This window comes from Phallusia mammillata, chromosome 6, assembly GCF_965637545.1.
Source record: "Phallusia mammillata chromosome 6, kaPhaMamm4.hap1.1, whole genome shotgun sequence".
In the NCBI taxonomy this organism is placed as follows: Eukaryota; Metazoa; Chordata; class Ascidiacea; order Phlebobranchia; family Ascidiidae; genus Phallusia; species Phallusia mammillata.
In genome coordinates this window covers 3,142,330-3,156,570 of record NC_137257.1, presented here as the reverse complement: position 1 = coordinate 3,156,570, position 14,241 = coordinate 3,142,330, and the positions used below count along the sequence as shown (strand labels likewise).

General features: G+C 37.3%; 2 protein-coding genes across 2 annotated transcripts; both read left to right on the top strand.

Annotated features, from left to right (window-relative positions):
- Nucleotides 1-2,548: 2,548 nt before the first annotated feature.
- On the top strand, nucleotides 2,549-7,276 carry LOC145232699 (allene oxide synthase-lipoxygenase protein-like). Its single transcript, XM_080097370.1, has 14 exons — nucleotides 2,549-2,575; nucleotides 2,856-3,039; nucleotides 3,215-3,343; nucleotides 3,508-3,762; nucleotides 4,190-4,280; nucleotides 4,359-4,515; nucleotides 4,800-5,057; nucleotides 5,223-5,415; nucleotides 5,508-5,588; nucleotides 5,680-5,798; nucleotides 6,084-6,203; nucleotides 6,407-6,541; nucleotides 6,778-6,876; nucleotides 7,097-7,276. Exons 1-14 carry the CDS (start codon nucleotides 2,549-2,551, stop codon nucleotides 7,274-7,276), a joined length of 2,028 nt encoding a protein of 675 aa, XP_079953496.1.
- Nucleotides 7,277-9,007: 1,731 nt separating this feature from the next.
- On the top strand, nucleotides 9,008-14,217 carry LOC145232698 (allene oxide synthase-lipoxygenase protein-like). The gene is made up of 10 exons (XM_080097369.1): nucleotides 9,008-9,269; nucleotides 10,622-10,942; nucleotides 11,166-11,212; nucleotides 11,556-11,748; nucleotides 11,807-11,887; nucleotides 11,947-12,065; nucleotides 12,221-12,340; nucleotides 12,595-12,729; nucleotides 12,939-13,037; nucleotides 13,443-14,217. The coding sequence occupies exons 1-10, from the start codon at nucleotides 9,149-9,151 to the stop codon at nucleotides 13,620-13,622; spliced, it is 1,416 nt and encodes a 471-aa protein (XP_079953495.1). The 5' UTR covers nucleotides 9,008-9,148; the 3' UTR covers nucleotides 13,623-14,217.
- Nucleotides 14,218-14,241: the final 24 nt, after the last annotated feature.

The window sequence follows — 14,241 nt, the reverse complement described above, 5'->3', positions numbered from 1 at the left end:
ACCACTAAATACTTCGTTTTTGATAACTTCAATACAAATCATACTGCATCAAAACAAAGTTTCAATTTGTTGTTACGTTACTGATTTGAAAAGAGAATGCAACGAAAATGTTGTTAGTTTATGAATCACACAATAACCAAAATCTGAAAAAAAAACGAAACGCAAAGTTTTGCATGCTGCAAAGGTTAACTGTAAAAGGAGATGATAAATTAAAATCAGCAGACCTAGACCGTGCAAAATCGACTTTGCAAAGCACGCGTTTACCCGTAGTTGACCCCATTTGTTCAACAGACCCTTAAGCAGCCGATATTCAGTAAACCATAAAAAACGGCCACGTTTGGGCACCAATACCAAGTTCAAATTTGTTAATGTTTAGAACAAAATCGACAGACACTAGTTGCAATGCTTAAATATCGTTAATAATTATTGCAAATGTGTTTAGTGCAACGTCGTTAATATATCACCCTTGAAATCAGGATAATATCTTATATTTAGAATGATTATGTATACTGGAATCGTCACTCTTATAATAATGGCAATGGTCATTGTACTTAAAACAAGTACGAAAGACAATTGAATTTTTGATAATACCCAGAAACAAGCAAGCCAGAATATTTGTATAAAACATGACGTTTCGACAGCAACCTGTGTCTTTATCCAATGAATAAATGTAAAAACCAAGAAGCAAGAAAAAACCAATAAAAGCACTAACAAGGACAAAAACAAGCGCTAATGGTAAGTAAAGGTTCTTCACGAACAAGCCAACGTATCTACTGCACCGAATTCTTGACATTTAAGAGCGGATCAATGCTTCGTTCCAGTGCATTTTTCTGCACATTAGAGTTCTTGCTCCTCGCGTGCGTTTTGGTTGGTTGCCTCCTACTACATCGGTCATGTATACCACACCAGACGATTTAGTTCAGTAAACATTTTTCGCGACCTTTGTTGAACTTAGACGTTGGTGTTAACATTTCAAAAGATTTAAAGGGTTAAAAAATAGATACTTTCAAATCGCAAAGTTTTGCATGCTGCAAAGATTAACGGGGGATGATAAAATAAAAACAGCAGATCAGACCGTGCAAAATAGACTTTGCAAAGCACCCGTTTACCCGTAGTTGACCCCATTTGTTCAACAGACCCTTAAGCAGCCGACTTTAGCGAACCATACAAAAACACTTAAAACACACATTAAAAGCTTATACTTTAAATGGTTATGTAAGTTTGAAACGTTACCCTTATAGCAGGGGTGTCCAAACTTTTTTAGTGGGGGCCAATATTTACCAGACGAAGACGCCCGCGCGCCAACGTTTTTTAGAATTTGAACACAAATTTACGGGATTTAGGAACCTGTAGGATTTTGTTGCGTCACCACCTTCCAGTTTACCGATCTACTGGTACACTTTTTTACCGGTAAAGTTCCATGGAAAGCTTTTGCGTGAAGTGGCAAGTCGCCGAAACCCAAAAACTTAATCCAAACTTACGCAACACAATTTGAAAAAACAGCCGCGGGCCATGTGAAATGTATCTGGGGGCCGCATTTGGCTCGCGGGCCGCACTTTGGACACCTGCCTTATAGTAATGGCAATGGTCATTGTACTTAAAACAAGTGCGAAAACAATCGGATTTTTGATAATACCCAGAAACAAGCAAGCCAGAATATTTGTATAAAACATGACGTTTCGACAGCAAGTTTTGTCATTCTTAAATGAATAAATGTAAAAAACAAAAAAAGAAGTAAAAACCATTAAGAGTAGTAGAAAGGACAAAACCAAGCGCGAATGCCAGGTAAAGGTTCTTACTAAGTACATTATTTTGCATTTTAGTGGGGATCAATGCTTATCGTGTGGGTGCATTTTTCTGCACATCATGCACATTGGAGTTCTTGCTCCTCGCGTGGGTTTTGCTTGGTTGCCTCACCGTACATAGATCATGTATATCACAGCACACGATTCAGTTCAGCAAACATTTTTCGCGACCTTTGTTGAACGTAGGCTTTGGTATAAACAGGCTTTCAATTATGATGTAACTGTATAAATTAAAGAGAAACTGCATTCAAAACCGGATGGAAGGTAAAACTTCCGATAGGTATTAACGTCCTTAGGATATGTGTGACAAATTATCCACGATCAGGTGGCATAAAATTTTTATTAACTTCTGCGCGGAAGGGGATGCAGTATTAAAAACATCCGTAATGTTGCTAACCGCAAACATGTTTGTTTTGTTGCTGCTATAGTCACACTTAGGTAGTGACAAGGTGCTTAGACAAAAATAGCAACCACGAACCAATTAACATTACTATTGTGAAAAGCATTGGTCGATGCAGTTCTAATATTGTAGAATTGAAGGCCGAAGGCCAAAATGCTAATTATAAATAAGAAATATTCGATTCTGTTAAATGTGTTTTTAGTAGCGTTGATAAAACGTAGGTGGTGGCATGAAGTTGATTTGTTATTTCTGTGCTTTTAACATGCATGCTTTGTGCAGTGTCTAGCTATTTTAAACAATTAGCTCATACAAGTGATTGATTGTACTGCAAAGGAGAACAAACATGACTTCTTACAGAGTATCAGTGTCGGTAAGTTCAAAAAAATATGTGAGCAAGATTAACACTCAATACCAGTCAATTTTAGATAAAAAAAAAACACTTATTGGATGATTTACTTATTGAAAAACGTTAAATAAAACAATATTACGCCCTTTAGCAAATAAGTGCTAAAATCAACACATAGATAAGCACGTATTTCGCTGTTGGTCTAGCTACAAAGAGTAAGTATAAACCCTAGGTGAATTTGTCATCTGTGCTTGGCATTGTAGGTGATTTGCTTAAGCAAAATCTTATTGATTCATCTGCACAGACGTCTGATGCGACCGACAAGGCAGGCACAAACGCCAAGGTGTACCTCCAGATGGTGGGTGAGAACGACGCCACCGACTGGCTAAAACTCGATAAATTCTTGCACGACGACTTTCAGCCTGGAAGGATTGATGTCTTCAACTTAACATGCAAAGACGTCGGTTTGCCAATCATCATTCGATTCAGTAAGTTAGAAAATACTTCATAGGTGACTAACGAGATCGTTAAATAATTTTTAAGTAACGGAATCAGTCAATGAATCAACACAGAATATAGAACTGGTGATTAACAAAAAACCTAGTTACAAAAGTTAAGAATCGCTGTAGTATGCTCTGACCTACTATTTGCCACAATGAACAGAGTTGTCAACTTGGCTGGGTAAAGATGAATGGATGTGTAACATGGTTAAAGTGGAACATGGTGTGGAAACAGCTGAGTTTCCTATATATGATTGGATTACATCTACAATAGATGTGGCTAGAGGAGAAGGTATGTAAACAGTTATAACTATCCAGTGCTTGTCCTGTCTGCTTTTCCCAAACCCTGGCAGTGTAATTATCCTAAAGGGCAATTATATCTCGACAAAAGATTACATCAACACAGATATATATTCGTGTTGCTGAAAATCAAACCAAACGTTTTCAATCCATCAGCTCAACTCCCGCAAAAAATCACCAACCCGAAGATAAAGAAACTTCGTAGTGATGAGATAGAGGTAAACTTTAAAATTTTCGAATGGATTCCGAAACCAAAGGAAGGTGACAGCAGCTGGGGACTTCCCCGCTACGTCAAAGGTGCCACGCGTCTTCAACTGCCGAGAATCTTTCAACAGGACACGGTTAAGGCAACTCACTTCGTGGGCTCCATTCTCTCCGGAGTCACTGATTCTACAGTCAGTGCTATCCAAAGTAAGTCATGTAAATTATTTCAAGGAAAAAGAAGTGGCACGTTAACTGCAAAGCGAGGCCAAGTTTATCGCCCTAACTTGAAAGCACAAGCCTAAACCCGAGCACGAGTTCGAATTTATTTGAAACAATCAAACCACGCTGAAAAGTGGATAAAATTAAGGCATGATGCCGAGCAACTTTTTTGACAACATTATACTTTGTTTTCGTCGAAACTTTAACGTTAAGCAAATCCTGAAAAATAAAAATACAAAACGTTGGAATCGATATCGCTGGTCTGCATTGACGCTTCATGGCTGATCCCAGTATGAATATGTTTATCTTAGCTGAAACGTTGGAATATTTAACATTTCGGGATTGTGAACTAAAATTAGGATTGTAAACTAAAAGTTGTATTGTTTAAAAATATAAATTTTTTGTCATGTTGCAGCCATTACGTCACCGATCGACGAATTGAAGGATTACCACATATTGTACAAGGACAAGTCAATGTCACGCAACGACTCAATTAATTTGGAAGAGTAAGTAAACAAGAACTACCATATATTGTACGTGTTAAAAATTTACAGTTTAGTATATTGTGCGATTTTGTTTCACAGTTGGTTTTCGGATCAAAGCACTGGTAGACAAACTTTAAACGGAATCGTTCCCCTCTCCTTTAAACGTTGCACGTCACTGCCAACAAACTGTGACATCACCAACAGTGACGTAGATACGGTTCTTGGAGCAGGCAAAACGTTGGAGGGTGAAATGAAGGTACAAATTAGGAGGTTTAGACCAAGTATGCAACCGGATTTTAATACCTTTTTTAAAATGTCAAGAAGGCAAAGGCACAACACAAAATAGAATAACGACATTAGGCACTAAACAGATAGTGGTTACCATTAATGATTACCTACTATCTTAAAAGGTTGTGATCTAAGGACATATTTCGTTGTCAAAAGAAAGCCACAAATAGCAACTCATTCTTCAAATCGTTTGCAAGTTAATATTTGGATTAAATCAGTCATGCATCTCAAAACTTCACATGTTCTTTGCAGGCCGGTAAAATCTACATTGGTGACTTCTCAGAGGCTTTCAACGGTGTCAAGAGAATGGAGCATTACTTAAAAAAAGGGCAACTTTATTGTGCCGAGAGCATTGGTCTCTTTTTCGTCAACGACAAAGGTGAATTTCTGCCCTTGGCAATTCAACTGGTTCCTGGTAATCGGGATCACATTTTTACGCCCAACGACAGTAAAGAAGATTGGCTGCTTGCCAAGATGTACCTGCGGTGTTCACAAAGCAACATGCATGAGGTATGGCCACATAGCTAATGTGAGAACGTATGTTCAGTAGCGATATAGAAAAAACGATTTACCAAAACGATAAATGTAATTTGGCAAAACGCACTATCAAATTGGAATTAAAATTTGATGTGCAAGCAGGATAATATCCGCCTTTAAAGTTGTTGGTACTTTCAGTGGATCTATCACTATTTGGAAACCCACGGTTCAATGGAACCTTTCGGTGTGGCTCTATTCCGATGTTTGCCTCGTGCTCATCCGATTTACAAACTGCTGCGTCCCCACCTTCGCACAGTTTCGTGCATCAACAATGACGCAAGAATTACCCTCTTGCCTTCCTACGCCATTCCGGGAAAAGGGATTTCCACAAGTGAGTGTCAAGTGAACGCTGTTTAATGTTATCTAAAGTTTAACTATGCATTGAAGATAATGTAGGATGTAAACATACATTTACATTTGTAGAGGCGCTTGCTTTGACAAAGAAAGTCTACAAATCGTTCAACATACAAAACCTTCACATTCCAAATATGCTCAAAAAATTCGGTAAGTATTCTTGTGCTTTTTGCTTTTCATAAGTGGGCACAAAACAGTATGAACTTTAAAGATTATTAATACAAGCAAACTCGATTTGTAGGGACAGACGATGCAACTCTTCTGCCTAACTACTATTACCGAGACGATGCACTTGACCAGTGGAACATCATGGAAAAATACGCGAGTGCGTGCATCCGTCACTACTACACGTGTGACGAGGTATGGAACTAATCAAGGCACAGTTACATAATTGTCCAGGGTTTTAAATGTTCCGTTTGTAACGGTTTGGCAGTAAATGTAATAAAGCATTTCTTAAAGCAGAGTAAATGTTTGTAAACTTTGAGTCCATAAGCTAAGTAATATAATTTAAAAGCGGCAATAAAGAATTTAAAGCATAATAAGAGCAAATTCTGTTTGCTGAGTATTACGTAAACCGGGAACAAGCATATTGTGCTACTCATAGTAAGACTTTATGATTTCCACATATTCGCATTCAACTTTCAGGACGTTGTGCAAGATTCTGAGCTGCAGCTTTGGGCAAAAGAAGTCGCCCACGAAGGTCTAGGTTGGCAAGACAACGACACAAAGGGAATGCCAGAAAACCTGACTTCAGTCGATCAACTGGTACGAAACATTTCTAAACATTACTGCACCAACTTTGCTCTGTGTTATTTAAATTGGGATTTGTCACCGTTGTTGGTGATTGAGAAAAAAAATACAGTAAATTAGAAAATGAATACAGAGAAACAATTTTGTTATCGTTTTGAAAGAACCTCAGCTATTATAACAGTATAAACTAAATATTGGTGCAATTTCATGTTCTACAGATTGAAATCTGTGTCATTCTAATGTTCACTAGTTCTGTGCAACACGCTGCTGTCAATTTTGGTCAGTTCGAGACTTACAAGTTTGTCCCTAATTCACCGCTTGCTATGCGCCTGCCTCCACACAAAAAGGGAGAGGTATGTCATAGTGTAATGCTTTCACTAGGTGGAAAAAACACTGAAGTTATATCAGTTATCACAAAAGAACATGTAACTTACCATTGCTTTAAATAAATAGCCTCAAAAACCTCACCAAAAATAGTAAATTTAAAAATCAAGTATATGCATGCAGGAAACCATAAAAAAGTTATGTTAAAATGCGAGACCTAAATGTTAACTGCAAATATATAGAAACCCCATCCACATTTTTTTAGGCAAACAAAGAAAGGATTTTGGATAGCCTTCCCGACACAGTGATGGCAGGGGCTATTATTTCAGTGGTGTTTGCACTTTCCGAATTCTCACCCAACGAGGTAATCAATGCTTGGTAAAAGAAAACATTTCTTACTGTTCTTAAGTACTGTTAACAAGCAATCAAAAAGTTGTTTGGCTAAAGTTCGTTAGCAGAATAGGCGATGAACGGATAATTCACTTATTAGGCTTATTTACCTAGTAATACACTTATTTGAAAAATTCATTTAATCGGAAAGTTCACGTAAGCAAAAATAGTCAATAACAAACTGTTTGTTTCAGATTTACTTGGGACAATTTCCGGAGCGTCTCTTCACAGAAAAGATCATTCTCGACATCCAACATAATTACATGAGCGATCTACAAGCGCTCGAAGCTAAGATAAAAGCCCGCAATAGCAAGTTAGATCACCCTTACACCTTTCTACTGCCATCCAGGGTTCCGAACAGCATTGCTATTTAAAATGGTTTTAATTAATAACATATATTGGCAGCATTGTATATCGACATATAATTGTAATATATCCGGAAGCTAATTAATAAAGCCTGCGCTTTTTGACCGTTTGTACGACTTATAGTTTGCCTCATTGGTACACTAGAACTGAAATTGTATACCAGAGCACGTTATGTATGGCTGAGTAAGTTATATCGAGCAAATAGTACTAATTTAACCATAAATAGCTCAGGTCAGGCGCTAAATCAAAATGTCAAACCAATGCCCTGGAAAAAATGCCACAAGAGTGTGTAGTTAACTCGTAAATACATACATATTTAAATTTAGATATTTGAATCGTCATCAAAGTTTACTTTTAACAACTGCATGATATGGCAAAATAATATGGTGTAGTTGACTATATTGCGTGCTTTAAAAAATAAAAAAATAAATTTCTTGGTAGATTAAAATTATTAATGAAAGGTTTGACAAACTGGAAAAAGGTAAACGGTGTCTACATTAAATTTTCGCACCTTTTTTACAAAGAGCAGTTTGTACTTTCTCATGATATGAACTCGATATTGGTACACCCGATTTACGATACTAAAGTCTTCACGTTTCAGTGCCGGTCAATGGTTACCCAAGTCAGCAGCAATTTTGTGTTTTTTGTCGTGTTTCGCTCCTCGCTCGATCATTTCGCTAAATTGCATTCTCAAATGTTATTCAATCGTATCATATGAGTTTTTTGCCTGTCTTGCGCGAGTGCTGGATTCGGTTGGCCATGGATTGGTATGAGTTTGGTCGATCAGTTTGATACAAGTATACCTGGGAGCACACGTCTTTTGTAACATGATGATATAACTTTGTTTGTGGGCGGATTTCGACGAAGTCTTAACACGATTAGTGGTGAAAGAGCGACTAACTTTGTTTTGTTGCTAGTGAGAAGATACGATACAGACAGCAAGCACAAAAGAACTAATAATAAAATAAAAACAAATAAACCGACAAAAAGATTTTGATTCCAGTTTTAAACATTTTTATAACTTACTAAAAAAAGATTTTTATATATTTCGTGTGCTCATGACATGCATGTTTAGCTTATTTAAACATTTAGCTATTGCCAGTGATTGATTGCACAACAAAGAAGATGAATCAATATAAAATTTCAGTGACGGTAAGTTAAATTAAGTAGGTGACCAAGAATAACGACAAACATAAGCGCATTTAAAAAAGCTTCTCACGTTGATGTATAGTCTTGCATTATGTAAAAAAATGCCATTGTAAAACTGCGTTAACATATTTACAGAACCATTTGTTTTAGCAAAGGTGTTTGGCGTTCTCGGTTCCTGATTAGCAGTTAAAACTATTTGATAAAAGATGTTCATTTCAACAGACCTCTGATGCGTCCAAAGAGGCTGGTACCGACGCCGCCGTATACCTTCAGATGGTCGGTGAGAACGGCGCCACCACCGAATGGCTAACACTAGATAAAATGTTCTTTGAAGAATTTCAGCTAGGACAAACTGATGTCTTCGATTTTACTTGCGAAGACGTCGGTCTACCAATCATCATTCGATTCAGTGAGTTATGCATAAACTTTGATGTGGCAAAAAATATGTGCTTTAATAAACTATTTTAAACTTGGTTTCAACTGTTAACAAAACATGTTTTAACAATTTATGAGTAAAAAAACTTAGGTATGAGAAGAATCAATTTCTGTTGCTTCATTAGTTTTAGACTTTTCTTTCAAAAAATTAAATATTTGTTGAGCAATATTTATTGCTAAACAAAGAGTTTTTGAATTACCAGTGGGTCGAAAGAACGGTTTGTGGTTTTTAACATGCCTAAAAAGAATCATTGTAATATTCATTCGCCTTTTTTTAACAACGATCAGACTTGTCAATGTGGAGTGGTGAAGATGAATGGATGTGCAACATGGTTCAAGTGGAATACGATAAGGAAACAGCTGAGTTCCCGATCTATGATTGGATTACATCTACAATAGATGTGACCAGAGGAGAAGGTTCGGTGAAGTATTTGTTTAATTTGTTTCCTAAACCCACTGTAACTTAAGTAAAACCAAATTACTTTCTGTCTATTTGTAGATTATTGTAGCCCATGCAAAGTCGTACAGTTTTACACTGCCTCAAAACGTTACTGTAAAAAAATTTTTCGAGAAAACCTTAATGATTGCTGTACATAGAATTCTTACATGGAATTCAGTCCAGTTTTTATTCAGCTATCTCATTCAAAATGACACTTAAATAACGAAAAAGTGACAGATACTTGATATGTTTTGATTTCATTTCCTTTGCTGTAAATGTTGGCTTAGAGCAGGGGTGCACAACCTGCGGCCGTACGGCCTAATTGGCGGCCGTTGGTGAAATAAGGATCTACCATGCGGCCGTCTTAACGAAAAGGTTGTGCACCCCTGGCTTAGAGGAAATTGCAAGAAACCGTTCTGATAAATTGGTTTTCTTAATTAAGGAAATTCCAACAAAGGCGTGGCAAAGGTACAATGGCCCATAACTCCCCTCAAAAACAACAAAAACTTGGCGCTGAAAGACATTCTGGAGCGGTATTGCAAACCAATTTCCGTAACTGCACCACTATTTTGATTCCAACCACTCTATTTGATATGTCAGTGTCATTCTACCATAAGGTCATTTTTTCTTCACGAAAGACATTTATAAGGCGTGTTATGATACGGTCTTTTCGCTTGATTTGTTCTTAACATTTCCATCAGTCAATAGTCACTCATATCAACGAGATTTATCGCAGAACGTGACGGGAAAAAAATATAATTGCGTTTTGAAAACTGGGCAATGCGTACGAAGCCCGATAACTTATTTCTATGTGTTATACATTAATAAAGCGTTTCCGCAACTGCTCCAACTCGCTTTAATGACCACTACGGCTTTCAATCATAGGCCGTAGTGCAATAACACCTGATGGCTTTATGTACTATTCTGTGGGCACTATTCATATTCGTCATGTGGTACATTCAAGTCAAGCTCGAATTGCCTTGTTACAAATCTTTTTAACACTTTTCATGAGAATAAAGCAATTATCTTTTGGGACCACGGTCCCAAGAGTGATTATACTGAACTGAACAGTATCAAACTCTGGTCATTTGACCGGCATACATGGCATGTTCAGTTCCAATAAACCAAGGATAAAACACACATAAAAGAAAAATACTGCAAATAAAACACAATAAAACACAAACAAAGTCTCCCGGGACAAAGATTATAGTTTCAGTATAATTTCATCAACAATCGAAATAAACGAACTGTTTCCTTCAGGTCAACAACCAACAAAATTGTTTGTTAACCAAATTTGCAGTGTACAAACTATACAGTTCACATTTTTCAGCTCAACTCCCTCAAAACATCACCAACCCGAATGTAATGAAACTTCGCATCGATGAGATACGCGAAAATGTTGAAAAGTTTAAGTGGGTGCCAAAACCAACGGAAGGTGACAGCGGCTGGGGATTTCCACGTTACGTCAAAGGTGCCAACAGCCTTCAACTGACGAGAATATTTCAACAGGACCAAGTTAAATCTACTCAATCCGAGGGCGCAGTTCTGTCTGGAGTAGCCGGATCTACATTTGACACCATCAAATGTAAGTCATGTGAAGATTTTGGGCTTAGGGCAATGCTTACTAAAGCTTTTGTTTTCGACCCACCAAGTCAACTATAAAATTGGAACGCCTCCATATCCACAAATAGTAATACACGCAGTGTCATGAAAGGTTTCAAAACATTTTAATTTGTATTATTAGCAGATTTGTCTGTATTTATTCGTGCTAAACATAAGTTTTCGTATAACACAATGCTACGTTTTTTTAAAACAACACCGCCAAAACTAACCTGAAAAACAAAAATTATGAATTTGCCAAGATGTATCTTGACTTCTTGCCAAGATGTATCTGCGGTGTTCACAGAGCAACATGCATCAGGTGAATTCACATACCACTAACATGACAAAACTGATTTATCAAAAAGGTTTGTAAAACGTGTCTAAACCTTGACTTTATTTAAGACATAGATGAATAGCTGAGATCAGGCACGAAACGTCGATGCAGACCAGCGATCACGGCACACTCATATAACAGTTATAGTACGCCAGGGTTATTAAAGGCGTTGATTCAAATCAGTCGGTCACCAAGTATTATTTACCGTATGTCAAGGCGTCGGCTAGAAATATATAGCCTGCAGTGGGATATATGGATAAAAGCAGAATTTTTATAACCCTGAGGTGTGAAAAAAATATCAACCCTGTTTTACCGTTCACACTTTCAGTGGATCTACAACTATTTGGAAACGCACGTTTTCATGGAACCTTTTGCTGTGGCGCTATTCCGATGTTTACCTCGTGCTCATCCGATTTACAAACTGCTACGTCCCCACCTTCGTACAGTTTCGTGCATCAACAAGGACGCAAGACTTGCGCTCTTGCCCTCGGAGGCTCTTCCTGGAAAGGGGATTCCCACAAGTAAACGCCATAAGAATTTACGTCAATGTATGATGCATTTACATATTTATCTTTGCAGAGGCGCTTTCCTTGACAAGGAAACACTACAAAACGTTCAGTATCGAAAGCCTTAACATTCCAAAGATGTTTAAACATTTTGGTAGGTTTTCTAACGGTCTATGTTGGGGACAATAACAGAACAACAAAACATTTTTGCAGGAACGAACGATGCAACTCTTCTGCCTAACCACTATTACCGAGACGATGCACTTGACCACTGGGAGATCATGGAGAAATATGCGAGTGCTTGTATCCGTCATTACTACAAGTGTGATGAGGTATGGAACCGTTTGAAATTGGGAATAGTGACATATTCATTCACACTCACTGTAAAGTTTGGCACATTTAATGGTGCTTTTAAGGAAGTGGAAACATTATTGATTAAAGATGTGCTGCTTAAGTGCCGTAAATAAAATAAATTTTTATCTTTGAGGACGTTGTCAACGACTACGAGCTGAAACTTTGGGCAAAAGATGTCGCCAAAGAGGGTCTCGGTTGGCAAGACCACGACACAAAGGGAATGTCAGAAAACCTGACTTCAGTCGATCAACTGGTGAGAAACATTTCTAAACTTCACCAAAAGTGTTATCTAAATGGGATTTTTTTTAAATCTTGTTTGTTTTCAAAGGCTAACAACTAAAATCTGCATGTTTGCGCATCGTTTTTCCCTCTTTGATGGGTGATTGTGAAAAGAAACTACAAGTGATTGAAGAAATGACAACAAGATAAATTATTTCTGCCGACAAAAATCTTTCCCCATATTTTCTAAGTACAAACTCAACAAAACTGTAATTTTGTGTTTTATAGATTGAAATTTGTGTCATACTGATATTCACAAGTTCGGTGCAACACGCTGCTGTCAATTTCGGTCAGTTCGAGACTTACAAGTTCGTCCCAAATGCACCGCTTGCTATGCGTCTTCCTCCACACAAAAAGGGAGAGGTGAGTAAAAATTTTTATGATTTTACTAGGTGATAAAACACTGAAGTTATGTCAGTTATCATAAAAGAACATAAACTTCAAGTAAATAGGCCCAAAAAGCTCACCGAAATACATACATTTCAAAAACAGGTTTTTAAGAAAATAACGGTTTGCAGAGAAGGTAACAAAACCTCACATTTCCATGTTTTTATAAGAGCTTTAACTTTTAGGCAAACAAACAAAGGATTTTGGATAGCCTCCCAGATTCATTGATGGCTGGGTCTGTTATATCATTGGTGTTTGCACTTTCTGAGTATTCACCCAACGAGGTAATCATTGCTTGGTAAAAGTCATCAATAATATTTCTTAAAGTCTGTCACCATTTTCTTTGATTATGTGGGTACTGTTAACAAGCGAAAGTTGTTTGACCAAAAGTCGATTGGCAGAAAAGGCGTTAACCAGTGGTTGCCAAACGGTGGTACGCGTATCACCGGTTAAACGGTGATTCACCTAATGGAATAATTGACGTTATTCGAAACAACACTAAAACGGAATATTGACCTAATTGGGTAATTCACAGAACATTCTTTTAGAGCAAAACGAACATAATAAACGCCGCTAGTGCGTTGCAATGACGCAGGCAGTTGGACAATGAACTTGTTGTGAGAATAACGCTGCGCAACGTGGATTTGTATGATCGGTAACAAAACTTCGATAACAAAATTGTTGTTCAGGTATACTTGGGACATTTTCCGGAGCGTCGATTCACAGAAAAGATCATTCTCGACATCCAACAGAATTACATGAAAGATCTGCAAGCACTCGAAGCTAAGATAAAAGCTCGCAACGAGAAGTTGGAGCACCCTTACACCTTCCTGTTGCCATCCAGGGTTCCAAACAGCGTTGCTATTTGACAAATAGGCACAAATTGAAGACATACATTTGCATCATTATATATTAACATATGATGGTTTAGATCTGGCAGCTATATAAATATCATCGTGCTTTTTTGTCCGCTTACGCTATTGCATTATAGTAAAGTTTCAATTTGCTATGTGTTGTTACGTGGTTTTATTTAGACATTGACTGCAAGTGAAAATTACATCGTTAAACAGACTTTGACACATGAAATCAAAGTAAATCGGCAAAAACCGAACGTAAAGTGACGTAAAGTAAATGTTTCGAAAGATGAAATCTGCTTAGAGATAACCTTGTCATAGAAAACCGAGACTAGATTATGCAAACAAAAATAACCAGTTATGTATAAAATTGGCTCTTGGTGTAAAGGGAATATGCCTATATATACAAATATATACTGTAGCTATTTTTATGTGTTCATTGAACTTTTTTGAGTGTGTGACATTAACCAGTAAACAACTAACACATGTACGATCATTTTTTATGTATGTTTATAGGCTATATTTGAATCGTTGCACGTGTAAGAACAACAACAGGCTGGGTTAGAGTGGTGAATTAAGAAAATACCATTATAAAAGGATGAATCATGAATCGTTTTGCTGGAGTCCGCGTAGC